Source organism: Dermacentor silvarum, chromosome 6, assembly GCF_013339745.2.
Source record: "Dermacentor silvarum isolate Dsil-2018 chromosome 6, BIME_Dsil_1.4, whole genome shotgun sequence".
Lineage (NCBI taxonomy): Eukaryota > Metazoa > Arthropoda > Arachnida > Ixodida > Ixodidae > Dermacentor > Dermacentor silvarum.
The window spans coordinates 128,882,858-128,908,367 of NC_051159.1; the positions used below are offsets into that span (position 1 = coordinate 128,882,858).

The following is a 25,510-nucleotide window of genomic DNA, read 5'->3' on the forward strand; positions in this document are numbered from 1 at the left end:
AGGCACCGCCTGCTCCTGGTTAGCGCGGGATGAGCTGGTGAGTACCGGGCCCTTCCCAGCCGATATTAATTAGTTATTTCTTTGTAGCTGACCATGCGGTCTCCTCTCGTTCCCGGCTGGGCCGGCTCACTTGCTCGGCGAGTAAAGGCCGTTTCACATGGTGCGATTTTGCACTGCGATTATCGCACCGGAAGTGCGATTTCCGTCGCATGCGACGAAAATCGCAGTCGCAGGGCCGTTTCTGCGATTTTCGGCTGCGACCAACCGGTTGGTCGCAGAGTCGCAACGTCGCAGCAATCGCTGCGATTTTTCCGTCGAAATTGCGCCGAGAGGTATTTCCCGGTCTGTTTTGGAAAATGGCGGCGGTCGCTCAACGCAACGTTATAGATACTTTTTTGTCTATAAATATTGGATCAACGAGCCTCGAACAGTGCAACTAATTGAGTGGAGCCTTGGATTACGCAATCGGTACGTAACATCAGCACCGACACGCGAATAGTGCAGATAACAACTCGTAGGTCAGATTCGGTTCTGTGATTTCTACGAGTTTGTTGACACGCTACGTTGCTAATCTGGCGACGCTGTTTTTTAGGTTAGCTTCGGGTGCTGATAGTACGTACTTTTGCGTGATTTTCCGTTATTCACACGCGCTGCGAGTTGGTAAATACTACGAGGTGTCCCTCACGGGAAGGCATGGCCTTCGGATGTCTCGCGATATACGAAAACGCCACAGTTTTATCGCCGTATGCTTTTACGGACGGAACAATTTAAAGAATATGCAACTACGGACAAATGCTGTGGTCGCGCGTATAGCGTGACCAAATGCTTGGTCACGCTATACGCGCGACCATTTAGTTGCAGTTGGTTGGTTAGGGCTTTCATGCGCATTTTCCCCAATGAATTATCTCATTTCAAGGTTCTGTTACTTCCGCTGCGAGACGCAAAGCGAACGTGCAAACTGGATATCGTAATGAATGTTCTGCAATAGCATATTTCACGCTTTGACTGGGAATAAGCAGTATTGCCAATTTATTTTCGAAGCAATATTTAAACAGTTTTTTTCTAATTTTTCTGATGCATTATTTTTCTCCTGAATAAAAAAACCAATAAACATTCAGTGTGTTGCAGACTTTGTATCCTTACTGCATCTGTATTAACCCTCACATTAAAAGGTAATTGCACATTTCGCTTACTTCAATGCATCGAATTACTTTTGTTTATGCTGGTTATAACATATCGCAGTACTCTAAGAAACTACTTAGCCATAAACATCCTTGCCTTTTCTTGCTTCTCTGTCTCTACTTCCTGTAAAACACATGCAATAATGCGAAAAGCAGGCGAACACCTTGTTTTTATAAGCAGTAGATAACTCATTAAACAAAAGCAGATCAAAATTGTGCAGTGAAGTCAGCCGGTTGCATTCCTTCGTATGAATGATAGTATCTTTTCAAGTGTGGGTGGGTCTTGCATGTCCACAGCTCATAAAGTGAGGCGTAGGTATAGCCCATCAAGATGGAGGCAATGTTGCTAATGAGTCTGCACTTACATGTATTACTGCATAAACTCGTATAACCATATCCCATCATTACTCAATCGAGCTTGCTCAGTCATATTCACCAAAATTCTACTTATCCGAGCTTGCTCCGACTCATATTCACCAAAATTGTACTTGGCCGAGCTTGATCTGACTAATATTCACAAAGATGCTACTCAGGCAAGCTTGCACCGAGTCATATTCACCAAATATCTACTTAGCCAAGCTTGCTCCGACTTATATTCATCAAAATTCTACTCAGGTGAGCTTGCACTGAGTCATATTCACCAAAAATCTACTTGCCGAGCTTGCTTTGACTCATATTCACTAAAATTATACTTGGATCAGCTTTCCCCGACTACCACATGACAATATTCACTCAAAGTTTACTCAACTGAGCTTGCTATTACTCGTATTCACCAAAATTCGACTCAGTCAGGCTGAAACGAACTCAGACTCACGTTTAGTTCGAAGTCTTAGTGAGCCGACATTTGAGTGAGTTCACCGTGCTATGTATACATTACATTATGTGACCTGTGCGGTGAATAAGCAAACATTGTCTATGAGTATGTGTTGCATCGGGTGAAATAAGGACAACTGTAAACACTGCAGTTAGTTTTCTAGAGTTCAACTGACCGTTGCGTGAAAGCTTCGCCTCATGTTGATTCAAGCAAGTGCATTGGATCTGCATCATATTTTTTGACAATCCTGCTGTCTGTCCTAACCATTACTGGGTGGCCACATTTTGTACATTTCAACACAAAGTTTAATAAATGACTGTAGTGCAATATATTAAAAAAAGATTCTTGCATCACTGCACGTATAACAATCAGAACATGACACAAACACATGCACATAAGATGCACACAAACGATAAATACATAAACAGATGAAATCAGCTAGCCACCACCTATTGAAAAAAAAAAAAGGACAGGACTACGTATAACCACTCCCCTTGCCAGGTACATGGGCTATAGGAGAAACACACGTGCAACCTAGCAGTTACTTCGAGGTAGTAGCTATGGACGCTTTTGCATTCGCAGCTGGCCACTCAACCACTCAAGTGTGTTCAGTGTGCACTTGTACTTAGGCACACTTTTATTGTCTGTATCTCAAAAATTTATTGTGGCTCCTCAAAATTTTGAGAATGTTTGGATTCTGAGGCTTGCAAAGGTAAATATTTTTATTCCATTTTCGTTCAAGGTGAAGGCTCATACAAAAGATTAGAGATATTGTCAGTGCCCCTCACTTTCTCTCAGAACATAAGTGGTCTGTTATTGAGATACTAGCAGCTTTTCAATAGCAAGAAAGGGAATCAGCTTCCCCTGTTTTCAGCATTGGGTTAATGCAGGCACTTCAGGGAGGCATAAAGTTTTGCTATAACAATAGGTTCGGGAATACCAGATTAGACTGTACCTTGACACTTTCCTTGCACTTTCTTATTTTCAAATAACCCAGTTTGAAATGGCTCCAGTTAGCATGCTCTAACATTGGTCTAATATAGGTTAAGAACATGACTAGCTTAACAGACTGGGATGCTGGCTTTCATTTCCAGGAAAGGAATCATAGCACCTGCTCCAGTTGCATATGTTTTTGGTTATCAAGGGTATTCAGGGATATCAGGGTATCACGGTTATTATTATCAGGGATATCAGGTGTTATCAGGGATAACGTGCTGAAGCAGCTAGAAGCACACGCATGCCATTAGCGGATAGTTTCGATAGCTTCTTACCTTACACTTGCCACCATGAATACAAAATTTTAGCGTTCGATTTTGTTATTAAACAAACAAACGTACTCCTAACAAGGTATTTTAATGTTAGCCGTGTGGCTACGCGGCTGCGCTACGTAATGCAGCATATTAACTTAAGCTTCTTGATACAGATTCACAGCACACTAACAGCGCAAGAAACAGGACGAGAAAATAGACGACGCCCATGTCTGCCAGCATGATACGATTCTACGTACACAAGTGACTGCAGCTCCTAAAAAAAATGTGGTGTCGGCTTTTACTCCTTTCGAAATATTCAGAGAGCACTTGTATGAATAATTACAGCACAGGCGCCGAGACGGACGAGCCAGGCTGGCACTAAGATAAACGTTCACAACACAAACTCCATTGCACGTTCAGTAATTACACACAGATCATTTGCGGCTTTGTTCAGGGGCAGACGTGAGCTTTTGGGTTGGTGCTTGCTGCTAAGTTTTGTGCAAGAATATTGCTAGGAGCAGGAACCACTAATGCGCAATCACGAGCAATACACACACACATCCATTTTTCAGAAGCTGACGTTAATCACGGGTAGCGCGAGGGTCTCTGCGTTGACATGACGACTCCGCCGAATCCCGAATACTGCATATGCGATGACAACAGTTATAGGGGCTTGTTGATAGGTCCTCTTGTAATTTGTTTAACCGCAGGTAGAACGACACAGGCATAAAACACACACGAGACAGCACACAACGCTGAACGACGACCTGCGAACAGCTGTTTACGTCCACCATTTCTCCTCGTATTGAACTTCACAAACCGCTGTTGCGCACTCCAATACAAACAAAACTTTGAAGCGTTTTTAAATTACGAAACGCACGTATTATTTGATCCTAATAAAGAGAGGTCAATTATATTATAACGCGCACGTCTTTTTCATTACATTAAACGAATTTATGCGGCGTGTGCGACAAAATCTGGCAGCAAGCAACCCTGGGGGTCGCATAATCGCATTGTTGACATCGCACCATGTGAAATGGCCGTTGCGAATTTCGCATCTGCGAAAATCGCAGCTGCGATAATCGCAGTGCAAAATCGCACCATGTGAAACAGCCTTAAGTCCTCGAGCTACGTTGAGCCGCCTCATTGCCAGGGAGAGAGGAGTGCGTGGGTGCCCAAATAATTTAGATCGTCCTGCGATGACGGTCGCTGTTATTGTTTAAAAATTTGTGCACCTCTGGCGAGATGCGTCCTTTCGTTAAATTATGAACTGCAATTTTTGAGTCACTTATGATAATTCTCTCTTTCACTGAGGCCACCGCTAATGCTATGGCGGCTTCCTCCGCAACTTCAGCGTTGTCCGTTCTCACGGTGCCGCTCGCCAGGCAACGAGCATAATTTTCTGGGTGGCCACAAACCGGTGACAAGTGACGGCGATGGATTGCCCTCCGTGATAGCAAAATCTGTTGCCCTGTCATTGCCACTAGAAATTCGCATGCATGTGGTTGCTCATTTCATCATTGCCCTCGTCGATGCAAACATCAAAAGTAGAGTTTGTGCCACTTAAAACTGCTTGAAAAAACTTAAACGTGTGAAACTCGCACGACAAGCCGCAAATGCACAAAGGCACAAATGCAACTTATCGGCTTGGTTTGGCTTGTTCTGCGACTTGGGTGAGATCAGTGCTGCGTAGACTAGGCTTCACTAGTTATGGCTTTGAGGAGGCGCTGCGAACAAGGCCGACTACTATGCCGACAACTTATCAAAGGTGAAAGAGAGCTATTTCTGCTCCACTCGGTCGTCAAATTAGCAGGCGGTCATGCAGGAAGAGTCTGAATTATTGAACAGTGCTCTTGTAAGGTGTTCAAAATTTCAATCATCCTAGTATGTTAAGTCTGTGGGGCCAGTGGAGGTGCCACAAAGCTGTCCAAATAATCAAGCATGTCCGTATTATTGGTGTCCGAATTATTGGTCAGCAACTAACTTTTTACTCGAGTAATATTTTGCAGATTTTGTTTTTGTAAAGATGTACTCTCCATGGACAGAAATAAAGGTGAACAAATTGTTCTAATTTTCCTTGATATGGAATAGTATATGGGCACTGTGGCGATCTATATCAAAAAGTAGTACAGAATATCAATGCACTCACAATGTTCTTAAGGCACAGTTCCTTGAACTGCTTGAATTTCTTGTTGATGAGGAGGTTGGCCTTGCCTATCGCTGCCCGAATCCGGCCCTTCATGTCCTCCGAGATGGCTGCCTCATTCAGGTCCTGCTCGGCCTCTCTGATGCGGCACTCAAGGACCTGTTGTGTGCTTGACAGAGTGGCGAGGAATGTGTGGCCTTCCCGCACGGGCAAGTCTGATGACGAGAGAGCCTTGGCACACACGGGCGAGAGGAGTGACGACGACATGTGTTGCGTGGGCGTCGTTTGAACAGGCAAGTTCAATGCTTTGTCGACTGAAAGAAATACAGTAAACTCTTGTAAAATGAACCCTGCCGAGCTGAATTTCTGGATATGCGGAACAATGTGTGAACGTTTGGCTGGTTTTTCTTAGACCCAATGCGAAAGACATCTGCTTAATGCGAACCACAATATGTTTAGGCCGTACTTTGGCACCCACTAGTGACAACTGGCTCAACGAAAGGCCACATGCAGAATTTCTCCTACCTTCATAATTTGCATTCCAGTTTATCTACTTATAACGACACACGTTTCCCAACACAAACAGAAATTGAACATTATTTCCCAATATGCATAATCTATGGCGCCCATTATCATATTTTCGAGAAAATATGGCCTTATCTTGGATTGGTGCAAGGGTATTTGAATGTAGTGTCGGAGAAGCTAAAATGTGGTGATGGGTGGCATGCTGCAGTAGTTAAAGCTTTAAGCAAAACGGTATCAGACATCCCGCTTTCTCAAAAGTGTAAAAAAGAGACGCAGCCATGTTGCGTATGCAGCTTGCCCTACTCAGCCAAGAGGCAATCACAAATCATGCAGTTGTGTCTTTAAGCAGGCATTCGTGTGATTTATGATGGCATATTTCTGTTCAGACTTTCACTGTCAACATGGCAATTCAATAGTACTGCAAAAAAAAAAAAAAAAAAAATTGCTTCTAGAAGTGACCGAACATTTCGGTTATGTCATAGAGGAGAGTTCTGCACAAAATTCACCTAAATTGATGATGGAAATACATTTTAACAAACTGAAATCGCACAAAATGTCACCAAAGTTATTGCATGAGCTTGATAGCAGTACAAATTCTCTGCCAAGAATCCGCCATCTACCCCTTATTTTACTGCAGTGGTAGTCTCTGCCTCTCATGTGAAATGCGTGGGTTGGAATCCTGTATGACTTTCTTCTTTCATTCTTGTGTGCAGTGACACCATTATAAGAATGATCCCTTTCATTAAAACAATTGCTGGAAGCAGCAACACTAGCCGGGCTACACAGGTGGCAGCACTTGTTATTTTTTTCGGCTGCCAGTTTGCAGCAAACTACCGCAATGAAAAGTGTAGGGGTAATATTAAATATATTAGTTGTCGGAAAGTTATTTGGTTATTATCAAACGATAAGTAATACTAGAAAATGCTACTTTGTCCATTACGTAGATATTAAAACAGTTTTACGCTATCTGGTCACAATGAGTGATGCGGTGAACACACGGCGGGATCTGCCTATTTTTTATGCTACATATAGTGTAAGCCAGCGAAGATTCTGTGTCGTGCCACCGCATGTTTTTCTGACATAGGAAGTTCGTTGTAAAAGTTCACTGCATGTGCCGTAATGAAGGAGGTCCTCAACAAGCCAGTGAAGGCAGGTAATCAAGTGGGGACATTGTCCAGGAGCCACAAGAACCAGATTCACACATAATGCAGCTGATAATAACCTGAATACTTTGATGCATTTTTCTCAAGAATACGAGGGTAGTGAACGATTTTGGGCAAGCTAGGTGAAATGTTAAGATAGGAAAAGAAGGGTGCTGACAACAAGTGGTGCTGAGAGAAAGATGTAATGCACAGAATAGACAACTGAGTGTGACCACAATAGAGCAACATACAAGATTTGGGCAGTTGGGAAGGGAAATACAGTCGAGGGTGGAAGAAAACTAGAGGGAGTTATGTTAGCAAATGCACAGGCATAGGATCAATTCAGCTGACACAGGACACGGGTAACTCAATTTCCTGGGATGGGGTCTTTCCTACAAGTGCACTTAATACAGGCTGATGCTGATGGAAGTGTAATTAAGAAGCAGTGCACCTTCATTGCAGAAAAGACAACTCAGAACACTGGGTTCCAGCTTGCGCCTGCAAATTTCCTAACTTGATCACCCCCCCTAGTTTTCTGCCGTCCTCGACTGCGCTTCCCTTTTCTTGGTATCCATTCTGTAACTCTAATGGTCCACTGGTTATCCATTCTACGCATTACATGGCCTGCCCCAGCTAAATTTTTTTCAGTTTAATTTCAACTAGAATATCGGTTATCCCCGTTTCTTCTCTGATCCACACCGCTCTCTTCCTGTCTCTTAACGTTAGTCCTAAGATTTTTCGTTGCATCACTTTTTGTGCGGTCCTTAACTTCTTCCTCGAGCTTCTTTGTTAACCTCCATATTTCTGCCCCATGTTGGCACCGGTAGAATGCAATGATTGTACACTTTTTCTTTTCAATGACAGTGGTAAGCTCCCAGTCAGGATTTGGAAATGCCTGCCGTATGCACTCCAACCCAATTTTATTCTTCTGTAATTTCTTTCTCATGATCAGGGTCCCCTGTGAGTAATTGACCTAGATAAACGTAATCCTTTACAGACTCTAGAGGCTGACTGGATAGAGTTGCCCAATTAGGCAATTTTTTTTTCTGATGTTTGTCATCTCTCATCTGTTTGCCTGTGTGGTAATACTGCTTTGTGACAACATATAAATGTGCATGCCTGGAGACAAATGAAAATTTCTCAGAAATGAAGTCTGAGTGTGAGAAGCACCAAACTGCAAAATGCAGTGGCCCTCTTTGGTACAACAATGCAAAACGTAGATGAATACAAAATTCTGGCATGTGATTTCATCAGTGAATGCACATGCATATGAGACAGACGGTGTCCAAAAGTGCGACATCTGCAATGTAGGACCATGCAAGGGCCACAATAAACCATGCAGGCATGCTACATGCCATTTACCTTCGTCAACAGCAGCAGCATGGTTCCCGTTGAGCTTTGGTGCACCACTGCCATTGACAATCTGGCAATGCTGAGATTCTTCCAGGACATCTCCTTTTAGTGCACTACTGTCACCCCTGTCCACATCACAGATGCGCAATGCTGTTGCAGAGAAAGGAGCTCGTTTCTCGGGCGAGCCCGGAAGAGGGAGGCGTGCCGCTGCAGGAACAAACCCTGGCAAGTTCTCGGCTGGCGAGGCGGACACTTCCGACAAACGGAGGTGCTCCTTGAAGTCACGTGTCAGGTGCCTGAACACAGGTGGGCTCTTGGAGCGACCACGGATGACTTGCGCGGGGCAGGATGGGCTGCGTTTTGACATGGCCTTTTCCAGCTTGAGTGGGCTTTTGGCCGTTCGAGTGCGTGAACGTGCCACCCTCTCTGCTGCTTCTGACCCATACAGCGCCGCAATCCGCTGCTGTACAAGGGAGATGCAGGGCTCGGGCGCTGCTGCCGTCTCTTGGGGACCATGGTGGCGGCCATTGGTGAGCTCCCCGCGGCCGTTGCTGGCCTTGATTTCCAAGATGGGCTCCACCTTGAGACGATTTCCTGGGCTTGTACAAGCGAGTGGAGCTGAGGTGCGGGGGCTCGGACGGGCGGGACTGCTGTCACGGCTGCGGCAGAACTGGCTGTAGCTCGCGTATCCGTTGATGGCACAACTGATGCCAAGGTAAGATGGCCGGTGTTCCGGCACTTTTGCAGACAACGATTCTACAGTGCTTCCGCCAATGTTCCAGCAGCCGTTCGACAGCTGCGTAACGTTGCTGTCCAGTGCTCTGCAGAAGAAACATCATGGCAGTTATTCATATACTGAGCACTACTCACAAACAGGAGTGCACATTGTGTGGGGTTAGCTCAACACACTCACTGTTTCATCATCATCATAAACCTGTGTAATGTTAACTACCTCTCCCAGAGATATGCAATTAGCTTGCCCCTGTCATGCTAGTCGTGCCGATACCACATCTGCAATTTTCCTAATCTCATCATTCCACCTAATCCCCTGCCACCCTCACTTATGATTATGTTCCCTTGGGGCCCATTTTGTTACTTTAAAAATTACCACTAATCTGTTCTGTGCATTGCATGACACCCTCACTTATGATTATGTTCCCTTGGGGCCCATTTTGTTACTTTAAAAATTACCACTAATCTGTTCTATGCCATTGCATGACCTGCCCAGCTCCACTACTTTCACCTATTCTAAACTAGAAAATCACCCATACTAGCATTTGATATCTTCCACGCTGCTCTTTTCTTGTCTGTTTGCCTCTTCCAACTTTTTTTTCATTGTTAAACTTCCATACACAGGCACATGAATAATTTGTCTGAAGCATAGATGTGCACTAAGAGGCCTCAAAGGCGCCAAGAGGAGCACAATAAATGAGGAGGAGGATAAACGCTAGCAATGCCACAGACAAATTTCAAATTTCAATCTGATGATGCCCCATCAGCAGTTTTTCATCCCATCCCATGGATAGTTTATCATGCTGCAGTGGCTAACGGATGAAGTCGTTGCAACAAAAGCACATGGTAGTTACGAACAAAAGTGTAAGCCAACTCAATTAATACTGCAGTGTACATGCTTGCTTTCAATTACCATTGAAACCAAATTCCATTGAAATGCACATGACTAATTGGCTACTCTGTGTGGGCTCATGCAAATTCTTCCCACTCGTGGATTTCAATAATCATTGGTCAATGGTGATTGGAAACGAGCATGTGACTGCAGTATAGCACTTGTGATGAAAGAAAGCACTTTGAAAGGTCAAGACTGGTCCTCTGGTACTGCAGATTGTCAGTGCAAGAAACATGGAAACAAGACATGCACAAAGAAAGTGGCAGAAGGTTACACACAAAGGAGTGCTAGGCAATATGGCAGCACCATGGAACTATCTAAGGCAGTGAAGCCAGCACAAAGTATAGTACAAAACAGTGCATGGAAAAGTTTGCATTTGAGAAACACATGGTGCAGTGATCACATCGAACAGGAGATGAGAAAGTCTTACAGTCAACATGCAGTGCAGACGAGCGACAAGCAGTCAGTGCACATTTATTAGGAAGCCAAGAAAACATTTAGTTTTTTTAACACCCATGTTAATACGTGACAATGACACTAATATATGATCACACTTGTAACTGCAAATTGTCGTCAGCCTGGTTTATAAACAGTGAAGAAAAAACAAGAAAACTGCAGTTTCATGCTGCAATTGAGGTACCAGTAAAGTCACTGTGGCATCATGGATTTCGTATTAATTTCCTAGATGGGGATAGTCCCTGTGCAGAAAAATTTCACATACATTCATGGAATGAACATTTTACTTTGACTTTGAAATGAAATATAATCGTTTCTTTTGGTAAACAGTTAACTAGGCCTTAGAACAAACCGCCAAAACTTACGTCGCAAGGAGCACATGCAAAAATGCGAGTTATTGGCCGATTGATCGATTGGCGATGTTTAACATCCCAAAGTAACACCAGGGATGTGCAAAACAAGGCAGTGGACGACTTCGAATTAATTTTAACCACCTGCACTTCTTTGATGGGCACACAAAGATTTTTGCATTTTACCCTCCCACATCGGAATGTGGCTTCCATGGCTGGGAATGAACTGGTAACCCCATTTTCAGCAGAATAACCCCACGTTGTCTTTTTCCTGCCTAGTAGCTATGTGTGTCGGCATCACTAAGAGCTACAAGCAGTGCACTTTACCATGGCTACTGCCAACTAGCCCAGTTTATAGCCTTACTATCATAGCCACAGCAGAGGGGTTAGTGTCAAGGTGATATTGCGTACTGCAGTTTGTGCGTCCTTTCTGACTCGCCAAGCTTGTGATTTTTATAATTGTGTTTAGCTAACATATGTCTGTGTAGCATCACCTTAAAGGAAGTCAACTGTTACAAAAATTGCTGTCAGCGCATCTAAACAAACAAGCAAACCATAAATATAATCTTAAAACTGACAGTACATGGTGCAGCATATCGATGGCTCCAGAACATTCACAGTGCAGGTCGAAACAACACAATCCCACCACAAGGTGCAAGCACCAGCATGCAAAGAGTGTGCAAGTGCATTTTCCCAGACAACACAAGACTGTGCACGCAAGATGCCAGAATTTAATGCAAGGAAAAGGGCATGGTGCTGGGAAAGGTGAAACATCAAGCAACATCGCATTTCTGTGGAGATACAATTTCATGTGAAGACTATTCAAACTTCTTAATTTATTCGGCAAATGTAAAGGAAGTCTGTACACAGTTCTCCACATGTCGGCAAAGTGGAAATCTAATAGGATGTTTATGAAGGACAGCAGCAAAAGAACACTGACTGGGAAGGTGTATAATGTGAAAGTTTTGCCCCCCATTCTCAACAACTTGTTCTTGGTAGCTGTTCCAGTCTGAACAAGCAACTCAAATGACAGTCTGCTGCCAGGCTACCAGGCAACTAATAAAAACTTTCCGATTTAACATTCAAGGTAGTTGCAAAAAACAGGTTTAAATACCATGAAGGTTTGCTTTGAAAGACCTTAATGATTGCAAAAACCGGTATGCAGCAAAATTGTATTGCATGGTTACTTCCAGGTATCGCACAAGACCTGAAATCTGAAGCCTAAGTTTCCGTAGAGTTTTATGCAATGAATGTGCCTCAATAGTATGGGGGTCACCTTTGAGACTTCTAAATACACAATATGCGAATATAGCAACCTTTATAACTCAGCGTCACGCATAGCTGCTTGTGTAGGGTCAGTTGCATTTTACAAAGAGGAGTTTCCCCTTCAGTAATGTTATATGCTCTTTTACAGTGTAGCCAACTCTAGGACTCTGTGTGTGTTGTACATCGCTTATTTCTTTCCTGCGAGCCAAGTGATTTTATGAATGGTGTAGAATGGGGACAAACTGAGCACATGGCCCCCTCCATTTCTATTCAAAATGTAGTGGGTTCCAGATAAAAGGTGTTGTTCTTGTCTCTCTGTGACATGGGCCATCTCTTTAAAAAAAGAAGAGAGCTTCTGGTTATGCTATTGGCTTGTATCAAATCATGCATGCACACAAAAAAAATTATGTAGACCCATTTTTGGCTGTACTACGAAGGTATTGAGAACAAAGCGTAGGTATGCATGATGGGCAGCAGGCACTAATGGGCAGCCGTGGTAAGGTGTAGTCGTGCAGTGCCTCTCAGGGACAGTGGAGGTGGAAAGGAGGCCAGAGGTGGGCCACAAACACACGCACACACAAACACCACAGAACTGGGCCAGTGGGACCCTGCCGTGCTCATTGCAGCTAAGAGGTGCCTTCACTGACCCTCTCGCTGCCACAGATGAGCTGTCACGGGTGGACATGACCATGCTGCGAAGGGTCACTTCCGATGCCTCCTTGGTCATCATCGGCCGTGCTGATGACTCGCTTGCATCCACGTCCAAAGAACAGGCACCTATTGACTCGGTTGAGGGCACCCGCACGCTCAACCGTTCCATTGGGGGCACCTGCGGATCCCCCTCTGGTCCTGGGAGGCGCAGGGACTGGGGGGGCTGCGCCCGCCTGTCACACAGCATCCGCAAGAGCGGTCCATCCTGTCAGCTTCAAGCATTACACTACCTCACAGCGCAGCAATGTCTACTGCAATAGTACATGAGTATGGACAAGTTGGCATGACATAATCTAAAGACATAATAGGGCGTGTGAATGAATACATCAAATAAAACACCACTGCGGGGAATGGGCACATATGAGCACTGGCTTCCAACAAATCTTTATTTCAGGATCACACGCGTTATACATACAATCATAATCAGAACTGGTTTTGGCATGTAAAAACCACAGAAAGAAAAATAAAACATAACAAAACAATCAGTAGTATAAAAAACACTACCAACCAAGGAAACAAGATTTTAGTTGGTTGCGGTACTATCATTATGCTTGCCTAAACATAATCGTCCTCAAACAAGTACCCTTCTGAGAGAAGGGAAAACTTAAGAAAAACTTATGCTATTCTCTTTTTGGTAGGCCAACTGATGCTACACTGACACAGTTCTTGCACCTCTAAAATTCCTCAACTGTGTTGTACATGTATGTGCAAGTGATTGTAAAATAAAAATCGGTTGGGAGCCAGCACTTATACATGCCATTTTCCGTGTTTATTTTGCTGTCATTGTTATACACTGTTAAGTCTTGAATCATGCCTACTGCAAGTTGCAGAAACTGCTCACAGTGTGCACTAGGAAGATGAGATGCAGTTATAAACAAATTAGGAACATTTTACACAGTGTTTCAGTACATATGAAATGTAACTATGATAATGACAGGGCAGACAGGACTGTTATAACTTGAGTAGCTTATTGACCTTCCCATCCAAGAGTAATGTCCTGACTATATGGGATGCCAACAATGTGAAGTTCTTCAGGCTTTAGAGTCTTAGCACACAATCTTCCTATTCCTCAGCACAATTTTTATATCCGCTTCAATAAAAATTCCCATGGCTGAAGCTGGTAATTGCATTTGTGATTGTTTTCAACACCAAAATGCCAACTCCAGTGAATGTTGTACACCATTATGTCTGCACGGTCAACACTCACAGATGTTTGGCTACATTATAATGACATAGCCATGCTCAACACTCTTTAGCTATCAAACTTAAGGTTGCGCAACACAGGTGCATTTTAAAAAGGCAGAAAGCACATGGAAAAGGAAAAGACAAAATAAGAAAGGAGATGAGATAGGTGACACTATTGAACAAAATTATCTACCCTTAAGCATTTTCTTCATTTAGCCGATTCTGTTTCACAACCTGTGTTTAAACATAAAACGATGGTATCACACTGTCTCTTTATATGTTGCAGAATGTGATTGATACTCTTGCTCTGGTCAAATGCAGGAAACCTGGAAAGCTGTACAACAGAAGAACACAAACATGATAAACTCCACTCAAGTCAAACATGGAAACACAAAGGACATCAAACCAAACCACTTTGTCATTTCGCAGTGTATACCTATGAACAAAGATACACATATCTATATAGCCACACATTTGCCCTATGAGCAAAACTCTTCAAAGCGCACTACATTTCTCGCATGATTTTCTCCTAATTACATGACACTGTTCCTTCAAAGAGGCCCTGAAACATCTTTTTAACTAATCATAGAATGGCCTCACTATTAAAGTACATCGTCCCGCGAATCTCATGCTACAAAACATTTTCGAAATCCTCCCACATTAAGTAGTTATTGCACCGATACCAGGCTTTCTCTCTTTTTTTGTCTCTGCTAGCATGCTTGCAGAGACAAAAAGCAGTGCCTTCTTCTCTTTGTAACTAGCTACACAGAGAAGAAGGCAAGAGAGAAAAGCCCTGGCCAAAAAAGTTGAGTGTCGCGGTGGCGAAAGGGCTTGTCGTGGCACCTAGAGGCGGCTGCGGTAGGCTAAACTATGCAGCACACCACTTCAATCTTGGAGGCCCCGCACAACAGACGCAGCTATGCACAGTGCAAAGATCAAAAGATTTTGCTGTCTTTTTGAGATTGCAGACGTATATGTTTTTAATTTATTTAACTGAAAATGAGCAATTACATATTTCTGAGAATGCTATAGCAATCACGAAATGAGCCAATAGCGTTGGTGGACCAAGCTGCCTTCGATGACGACATTGCGTATGCGAGAGGAAGCGACTGTTCACTGTTTTTCACACGAGACTGTGAATTCCCTGCTGCATGCAGTGCAATAATATTTGGCTCACATGTTTGTTCACAGGAGCCTTGTTAACAGATCAGCAATGTTTTTTTTTTAACTATATTCAAAAAGTGTTTCAGGGCCCCTTTAAGTGCTTCTGTGCCACTGCAGCACATAAAGCTTAGTCATTGTCTACCTATTTTAAGTCCACTGCAGAACAAAGACTGCCTCAAGAGACCATCCTATGCACGCAAATTTCTCAAAATTGTTACCCCATTTTTTATTGTCCCCAAGTGCATACCCTCCTTGGCACCCACTGTTACACAAATAGGCCACCAGTTATCTATTCTACACACATTTCATGACTGTTCAATTCTGCTTCCTGTTAATGTCAACTAGGATATTATCTGCTTGCACATGATCACAGTCATAACATTAATAACACATAACATTAATTAACACAGTCATAACATCTTCTAATATTACACCTGTTATTTTCCTTTCCATTCACTGCTGTACGACCTTTGGCTTTTCTTCGAGTCTTTTTGTAGTACTTTCTGTTTTTGCCCCACAGTCTATACTTTAACCACACATTAGTGTTCTGCTAAGCAATTTTCCATAATGCCTTCTTTACATGCATAAAACTTTGTGGAACCCTAATGTGTTTCATGGTACATATTTCAGATGAATATTGAGAAACTGCCAGTAGTCTCAAGATAACTACTAAGTGGGCGTACCCTGAGCACTGGCAAGCTTCTGAAGTTTCAACATGCTCCCCATAAGTAAAAAAGTTATGTCATTAAGTTTGAAAGTTAGTTGGTAAATTGTAGTTAGTGGTGTCACGCAATTTTTAGTGTCCACCAGTGCGAATACAGTGGAATCTCATTGATGCGATCTTCACGGGAACCGGAAAATAAAACATATCATCCGAAAATTATATAATCCAAACATAATCGTATGTAAGAAAAAAACGTATTATGCCTAAAAATGTATTATGCAGAATCGTATCAACGAGATTCCACTGTAACTCACTAAAAGATAACACTCTTATACCTAGTGCACTGCCTTTTCATTTTACTCACTCTTTGCCAACACAGCCAGCAAAAGATGCACACACTTGTAGTGTGTTGTGTTGGGAAAACAGCAGCAATACAAGTACTCGAAAACTGCTGTAACGAGGGCTTGCACTGGCCTCATACATGGTGCCCAGACGGGTGCAAGCCCTCGCAACAACACATGTTATTGATCACAAAATGAAGTAGCAAACAAACAAGTGCCATCGTGGTTAAAGCACGGCTCGTTATACATGAACAAAAGCACTTCACACAATGAAAGCCCAAACACCTTGAGAAAACGTCATGCAGTACAGCCCACACAACAGGTACTGCGAGCAGTAGAAGTTTACAGACACAAAAACACCGTAGGTGTGTAAGGCAACATGAATTGGAGAAAATAAAAACTGGTAGTGCGTGAAGGGAAGGAAACGTGAAAGCACTATACATCGCAAAAGTTCCCACACAAAAACATTTGCGACTATCTTGGACATGATGATATGTGGCAGTGCTTCTGTCCTTGGCATTGAGCTAATATGACAGTAGAAAGGTCTCCATGCCTCAAGAAACCTCTGTATGCCCAAATGCGACCAGCGCCAATGACCAAAATAACATTGTGCGATAAAATGTCTCAGATTGCTGCACGTGCTTTGGCGTGGTGAACTCTTGCGACAGATAGTACAATGCTCAGCAATTGGAATGCGATAATAGGACCTCATGGCAGCCGGTGCGTTTTGCACCACTGGAGAGCACTGGGTGATCGATAACGAATCACAAAAGCTCATGCTTTTACAGCATACCCCAGTGCACGAGCTAAATTTCCTCAGTGTCCACCGGTGGTCTAAAAAGCATTGGCATTTATCGCATTTCTATCTCTGAGCACTGCACATAGACGTAGCACAAACATTTTGTGTCAAAGCTTTTGCGAGGTTATCTTGATGTTGGGTCAGTCAAAAGTCAGTAAGAATCCAAAATAGTCACGGCCACCCACACCATAAAAAATACATGTCATGCTGTCTACAGCTTTTGTAGAAAGAAACGGAACTGCTGTGTTCTTCACTTCAGCGGACCCTGGCACATCTTGTTGGCATCCTGTTGTATCTGCTCTGCTAGACAGCTTTGATTTATTTATGTCTAACATACCAACGCAACATAGGTGCTGGGAAATGGGTCATAGTAAAGAACCCCACTTTAGTATTGATCCAACAAGGTCCTTTAATGTGCAATAAAGATTGGTCGAAGAGCATTCTTGCATTCTGGTCCATTTAGAATGCAGCAGAAAGCCCTGGATAGAGGTAAGCAAACTATTGTCTTCACCCTATCTAGCACCAGGACAGATTGGGAAACACTTGCACTTATAATGGCATTTTTTTTTTCCTGACAAAGACTATATGAGATGAAACTAGTTGACACAGATTGACTTAAAACATGCCACAAGTCCCAGTAGCGTATTCCGAATGCAACACTTAAAATTTGTAAAAGGGTTACAGTATACTCTAAGCTGGCTAGTAAACATCAACTGGCAGGTTTCAGAACTAAGACGTGACTGTGTAGAGACAACACTACGACATTGGTGACTGAGATCTGAAATTTGTTAAAACCTTGCCACAACCTATAATTGAAAAAAGCCATGTTCCACACTTGTGAGACTGACTGTGCAGTCACCCTGGAGATCAAGTGATTGGTAACGAAAATCACTTGTGACTAACACCAGAACTCTGTGCTCGTTTCAGGATCCTGTCAATAAATATGTTTACCCTGTCAGCAGCGTCATGGTTAAGTCAAAATATGTGTTGCACCTATCCAGAAATACTAGACTGGTGTTATCAAGTTATCCCACCTTGTATCGGCACTAGGAGAGGAGCAAGTACAGCAAAATCAAGTTAATATTGAAGACAAGCACTGCTTCACAAGAACAATTCAAATCTGTTATTAACATTAACGTTCGTACAACAGCAAGTGAAAAGCAGCTACGCAGCAGAAAATGCATTAAGGTTAATTTCGGTTACCTGGGTAATGCTGACTGTTTTAAAGTACAGTACTATCAGGTTTGCTTAAAGGTGTGAGATGGTCTTAGCAACCACTGAGACTGCTGCCCTCGGGGGAACCTTACCAATGCAGCATTTTCTGTATAGGATGCATGAGCCATAAGCAAATAAACACCGATTATTGACGTGCAATGCACAAAAAGTTTCAGAGGGCCAGTTTAACATTACAGAAAGCATGACAGGCTGCTTTCTCCTGAGGGCGATCTGTTATACTGCACATTACATATTTATCAATGATACCAATGGCTTCTTACCAGTTTGCACTAGTGCAGCAGTTTATCTTAATCGCCAAAAATGAGAAATGTTTATCACTGTGTACTGAACATATCTTTTGCTGGTCCACATGGTGTGCATAACAAATACTGTTTTCTTCTTTTATTTAAACATGAAGGTCCACCCCTGATAAGCCAAATTTCAGGTTTTGCTTTTACTGTATAACCCTAACATTTCTTTTTCAACCTTTGCAATGGAACTAACCTGAGCATTACAAATGCCCTCCATACCAAAGATATTTGTATTTCTAAGTTGACATTTTCCATTAAGAATTGGCTCTTCAACCAATATTATTAAAATATCTGCACACTAATGCTACTATTATTTCACATTGGCCTCATCAGCATTTTGTGCCTTCCCCTGGCCTTTCATGCTTTGACAAGTTACCCATCACAAAACCAAGAACTGACACTGCCTGTGAGCATTGCACAATGGTAAATAGACAGCAGAAGGAATGCCAATTTTTATTCATACTTTTTCTCCTCAAAGTCAGCAACTGCCACGGGTTTCACTTGGGACAGCATTTAAAACAATAGCTGTTTGAAACAATTCTGTGTTGGCGACAGCCTGACAGCTGGGGTACTTTTTGTTGACACCAAAAACAGGACTTAGAAGGAACAGGCCATGCAGGTGCCTGCATACATTTATATTTCTTTACTTGAAACATGGCTGGAGTAAAAAGCCAGACAGCTAATAATATAAAACTTGCTATATCCACCATTTCACCATGCCATGCAGGGTGTGTGTGTGGGCACTGTCCAGAATTATCTGAAGGATCAAGCATCTAAAGTGGAAACTCGTATATGTGATTATACTCTATTTCATTGTTTCATTTCACACATATGCAGCATTGCCCGGTATGTGTGAAACAGGGTGCAGTTGCACTTCTCTGGCCGCTATGTTGTGCTTTAGGATACTGCTGCAAAAGCACTTTTGTTACAATCCTGGCTGTGAAAGTTCCCGATAGTTGCTTAATTGTATCCTTCTCTCTCTGGGCAGTGCAGCGGGGCAGGGTGCGAGTGGTGTAGTCTACTCTGTCCGCATGTCTCCAACGCTTTGAAAAAGTAATGGCATCTCTTGTCCTCCTGTTCAAGTGTTCTTGAGTGTCAGAAGTTCTCACAGAAACTTACTGCACCACCTTGGTGCAATGGTGACACTTGAGTAGAATGGTTTTTTTCTAGATCTTTTTTCTAAGCTGTTTCTGCTGCATCAGAAGCACATTTATGAAGTACAGGTTTCTGTTTAGAATATATGCACCTGGATGTATGTAAACTGACACCATCTTAATAAAACTTGAGACCGTACAGCAAGGCCTTGATTCAACTAAGCTTGAAAATTTCAGCACACACAGACTTCAACAAGGACTGAAACTGCTAATGCGACAGGGATACACATACGCTATATGTAGCAGACAAAGAGCTATGCTACCGCAAACCTCTGGAATATGCAAGTACAGTATGACCCAAACATTTTTGGGAATGGCCAGTTCTTTAACTCTGATAACATCTCCGACTTGACTACACATTAACAATGACCAGCTTGAAAGTCTACACGTCTCAGTGGTGGCAACCATGCTACAAGCATTTTGAAAGTTCATCTCTGGAGAATGTCTCCAGAGATAAATTTTCAAAATGCTTGTAGCTTGGCTGCCACCACTGAAACGTGTAGACTTTCAAGCTGTCATTGTTAATGCGTAGAAGCACCTCCAACAGAGTTGCTGTCTGGTGCCACAATACTGGCTTTGGGGATTTCTATCCCTCCTACTTGAAACAGCAAAGTACATAAAGTGTTATTAAACATGCTCTTATAATAACACAGTATTTGGATTGGTTGCTTAATGGTGTAGAAAGTCGTAAAGCATCGTTCCCAGCTTAGGACACGAGACATGTCATAGCGGGACAACTTCATATGTTGGCCATTTCAGACTCTTTAATGTAAACCAAAATCAAAGTACATGAGTGTTTCTGCGTTACTCCCCCACTGAAATCTCACTGCCATGACTGGGAATTGAATTGAACCTATGACCTTGTGCAAAGTGTCAGCATATTCGAGGAACTAATTCCCCGCTGCAGCTGCATGGTATTTATAGTATGCTGGCTGAAGCAATTAAAGACAAAATAAAAAGGAAATCTAAACCCAGCTTTCCTAAAACAAATGAAAGCCATCGAATAAACATTTTTAGGGGTAGGGGATGTTTTCAAGGTTAATGCCACTTAACACTGAGGACTTTGAAGCTGCAGATAGGCGTGTGCCAGCTATTCATGGGAAATATACATGTGCACACATCTGCTGGTACAACCTAATACTCAAGAAGGAGGCAAAAATGTATTTCAAGAAAGTTTTTGCAAGATTTGCGCACCTTTTCTCTGGAATCCCTGTAAGTAGGACACTGCCAGTACCAGCACTCAGACTGTGAGGTATGGCAAATGACTGCTCAGATGCATCCTCCTGCAATGTAACACAGATAAAATATATAAGTAAATAATCAAATTGTGAACATCAAATGCACCTACATGTCAAGATAAGTGTGCAACAAGCCTGTACTGTGCACAATGCTGATAAGATTTCCTCCCAGCACATTAAAATAGAGGCACAAATTGTTTGAAATTTTGTGAATGGCAGTTTCACTAACACAATGTGTGGTCCAACTTGAATTGCTGTCGTATGTAATCCCCTCAGAAACTTTCGTCATTTAATCTACTAAAAGGCACACCAGTGAACAAGAAATTTTAGAGAAGTGAAAACAGACACGGGCAATGTGACTGGCGACAGTAACGCCCAGACAATCATCATTTTTCTCTTTCCAGTGCTGCATTATGCTTGAGAAAGTGCAGTATACATTGTCTCAACATGGCCACTACTTTAAAGCATAGTAGACAATGTACTGGCAACTCCAGAGTTTAAAAGTTTCCCTTTAATACACACCCAACAATTTCTTAGCAGTCTGGACAGCAAACAAAATCTCACTTACACACTTAGTGAATAGTCTGTTACGAATAGCAGTATAAGCAAGTTGAGATGGCATGCACACTGTGGATAACACCATAACCATGCATTCATATTTTTGTCCATGCCGAGCATATAGGCAAGTGCACCATAAATATAGACTAATGCAACAGTCACCAAAAATCAATTTTATTTCAACACACAAGCCACAGATCTCAGGCCACTAAGTGGGAACGCAAAGTTAACTCTCTGATAACCACACAAAGAAGAAGTGTTGACTGGCCCCAAATACGCTTTTCTGGCAGAAAAACCACTTCCCACCAGATACAGTTGCAAGATGCTCCACATTCCTGCAGATAAAGTACTACACAAACCACTACGCAACAGAAGCTTTACTTTATCAACATAGCCCTTTTCTTCAATAAATAATTTTACAAGATGCTCACATTCTTGCTTATTAACACTACAAACTTCGTTACACAGTCGAAGCAATAAACCAGTCACTTGCAATCTAATACAGGCAAGAAGGGACCAAGCCCAAGTATGCAGGCTAGGAAATCACTTCTTTGCAAATCGATCATGTGTTCTCCAACAATTCTGAAAGGGAGAATAAGCATGCCCAGAGACGATGCTATTGCTTAACTCAAGGCATACAGCATGCTAGTCAGGAAACTTGGCCACTCAATAAGAACCAGACATGGAGAGAGTGCAGGAGTATGTAAAAAATAATAATAACAATCGTGCAGGGTGTATACAAACTTGTCACAAGAGGCATGTTCAAAGGAAGGCTGGTTCGCTGCCTTGTTTGCAGGCATGCCAGTACCTGCTCAGAGGAGCCCGTTTCCAATAGCACCGTTGGAACTGTCCCTGGAGAGTTTACCACTACCGTTGGCATTAGTGACCCAATGCTGTGGCGAGAACCAATGCATGATGGCGCAGGCCACTGGTTAGGTCGTGCTGATGCCTTGGATAGCTTTGACGCCACCTTGGAGCCATGTAGCCATTCCTGGCTGTGACAACCCCGTGCCTTGGCGATCACATTGCCATAATTCTTTGCGAACAACCTCTGTGCATCATGATGCAGAGGGCCAAATGCCTTAGGTTTCCCCGCCCTGACCCATGCATTTAGGGATGACTGGCTTCCGCTCCCTGAGAAACTTAGGTGGCCAGTTGCGCTTCCTGTCTGAGAAGCCATGTACTGTTCCTTGCCCTGAAGCGCAAGTTCCAGAGACTGATCGCTGTCGGCCATGCTCTCTTGGTCCACGCCATGGCCCTCGATGTCCTTTTGTGAAAACTCCACTACTATCCAAGGCTTCGACCTTGACTTTCGGTTCTTGTGAAAGCGGGGCGATATTTTTCGGAAGAAACTTGACAGGCTCAGGCTGCTAGACTTCTTCGGGCTTGCGAACGATGCGATGTTTGATGAAGTCGATGGAAGCGTGGACGATTTTTCGACGCTGTAAATACCCTTGGGCGAGGAGGGTGCACTGAGGGACAATTCTTTGAGCGTTGTCGCGCACGTCGCATAGGAGTGTCTCGAGTCTGAGCGCAAGCTCGTTTGCGAAGACATGAGGTGAATGGCTTGAGCGTAGCTCTCGCTGCGATAGTGTTCGAAGTGGGCAAACACCTCGAGGTCTTCGAAGATGTTGAAGGGCTTGGGACCACTGGGAGCGGCGGCAGATGGAGGCCTTCTTTCGGTTTCCGCCAGCTGAGGACAGCTCATCATCCGGCGCTAGGCGAAAGGCGTCCTCCCGACAAAGCACCGTTTATGCAGTCTTCCGAAAGGCCGAAGTGATTGTCAGAAAATGAAACACGACGAAGACACTCGATTGCACCTTTAAAAAGTTGTTGCACCCTGTTTTTTCCTCTTGCTACTGTCACGACGCCCTCGACACCTGCTGAACCGCGCATAGAGGAGTCTCGCGACAATCATATCTGTGCGAAATGCGGCAAAACCGAGGATCACCGCCGTGAAGCCGCCGACAAATTGTGTTGTGTGCGGCTCAGACCGGTCTCGCGTAACCCGGTAGCGCGAAGGCGTGCAAAATAACTGTTCAAAAAGAAACATTTGGAACAACCAGGCCGGTTCGAAAAATAGCAGCGAGACATTACGTGCGGCCCGCTTGTCTCAGATGTGCTGTGTGTCTTGTTTGAAAAGCACATGGGAGCACGCAGTCGTTTGTCTGGTTAGGAGAGGAAAGCCGAGTAAACGAGGAACTTAACCACACCAACAAGGATAAGACTGGGACGATTATATGTTTCCTGAAGCGAAGTAGAACAGCTTAACAAGTACGCGGTCATACATAACGACTTCTCATCCAATAAATGAAACAATCGCGTTCATTGTCGAGCGCCAGACGCGAGCACCGAAACAACGAAAAGCCCATACACACGCCCAGTGTGGTATTTAGGTCTGAATCAACAGAGGCGTCAGCAAAGCAGCAGCGTGAGGCCCGAAGTTTCTAACAACCCGTACGATCGGGCCATTAATAATTAAGAGCGCGGGCGCGGTGCCGCATCAGCAAACATGGACAGCAGAGGACGGACGGCCCGAATTTCGTCGGATACTCACAGATGCGGCTCCATCGAAACGCCTTTCCTCCGAGGAATTCCACATGCATGCCCGATGCCGATCGATTCTTGGGCTCGCAGTGGGAGCAGGCGTACGACACTCTGCTGCTACTAACTGCTACAGTCCAGTGTGCTAGGACACCGACGGAGGCCAACACACGGCGCGTTAGCCATAAGCACAGCCAGCACAGCCGCCCAGCCCGGTTGGTTGCGAGTGCGAGGCATGCGGTGTGCGGGAGGGAGGGGACACACGGGGAGGGTGACTGACCGGAAGTGATGAAGCAGACATTTCCCACGGCCGCCTGAAGGCGGCGCCACTTCTCGCCCCGCGCCAGGCGCTCGCGTCGGCAGCGCGCAGTGAAGCAGACAGCGCGAAGGGCCACTTTGCTTCTTTTTTTTCGTCTCCATCTTGACGGGGCGGTACGTTTTTTTTTTTTTTTTTTTAGTTTTTTTTATCGGACAGGCTGCAATCTGCGGAGGAGGTGTTTCTCGAACGGCTATAACCCGAAAAGAAAGGCTGCCAATTTTAGAGTACACCTAGTGTCCAGGCTCGAGAGCCTCTTTACGCCGGCACATACCGCCAGGTCAGCTGATTAGCGCCACGTTGACGGCCGGCCGCATAGCAGTTCAGTTCAGATAGCGTGCTCCCGAGCATTCCGAGCCGTGACACATCCACGATACCAAAAACGAAGACAAAAAAATTAAGGCAGTTCATTTTGGCTTCAAGAAAGGAGCCGGAGACAGTATGTTTGAAGCCCGTTGTTCCACCCATTAAATAAAATATGGATGGTATGGAGTTGCCGATGAGTTAAATCTTTTCACAAGTTTGTGTGTGTTGTCCATGTTAATAATGTTCATAATAATAATCAGCCTATTTTTATGTCCACTGCAGGACGAAGGCCTCTCCCAGCGATCTCCAATTACCCTTGTCTGGCGCTATAGCTGATTCCAACCTGCGCCTGCAAATTTCCTATGTTAATAAATGCCAGCTACTCGAGTTGTTCAGTTTTTAAGATGGGTATCGTAACCCCGAGTTTGTGAAAAGATTTAACTCATCGGCAACCCGTGCAATCAATATTTTGTTTTAATTATTATGAGTGGGACATCGTGCTTGGAGCCTTCACTGTCTCCGGCCCCCACGGCAGCACAGCAACGTACGCCAATTGTCACGCAATGTCAAGAAAAAGCAAGCGGCAATATCGGCTTATAGGCAAAGCCTACTGGTCAGTACACTTCGAGAAAACATGAGAAGAAAAAGGAAACGGGAAACATACGTTATGACGGGTCACACTCGCAAATCTCGAGGAGCTTCTGCGAGTTGTTTAGCACAGAATCACGGGAAAGAGAAAGCGAATATTTTGGCAACGCACGCTGTGCGGACAGCCTCTCCATAACGATTACGGCAATGCTGCATACAACAAACTATACGTTATATCGAAGTTCACGGTGACTTTGAAGTAATGTGAAATGTAATGTTTGAGCCTGCCTGCTTTGTGTAGCCTGCCTG

General features: G+C 43.8%; 1 protein-coding gene across 1 annotated transcript in view; it reads right to left on the minus strand.

The window, feature by feature from the left end:
- The window catches only part of LOC119456872 (uncharacterized), a 47,673-nt gene extending 23,685 nt beyond the window's left edge, over nucleotides 1-23,988 (minus strand). The window contains 5 exon segments of the mRNA XM_049669109.1: nucleotides 5,395-5,705; nucleotides 8,421-9,232; nucleotides 12,755-12,991; nucleotides 20,846-20,934; nucleotides 22,106-23,988. Coding sequence (XP_049525066.1) covers nucleotides 5,395-5,705; nucleotides 8,421-9,232; nucleotides 12,755-12,991; nucleotides 20,846-20,934; nucleotides 22,106-23,158 — 2,502 coding nt within the window. The 5' untranslated portion in view covers nucleotides 23,159-23,988.
- Between the last annotated feature and the right edge of the window lie 1,522 nt (nucleotides 23,989-25,510).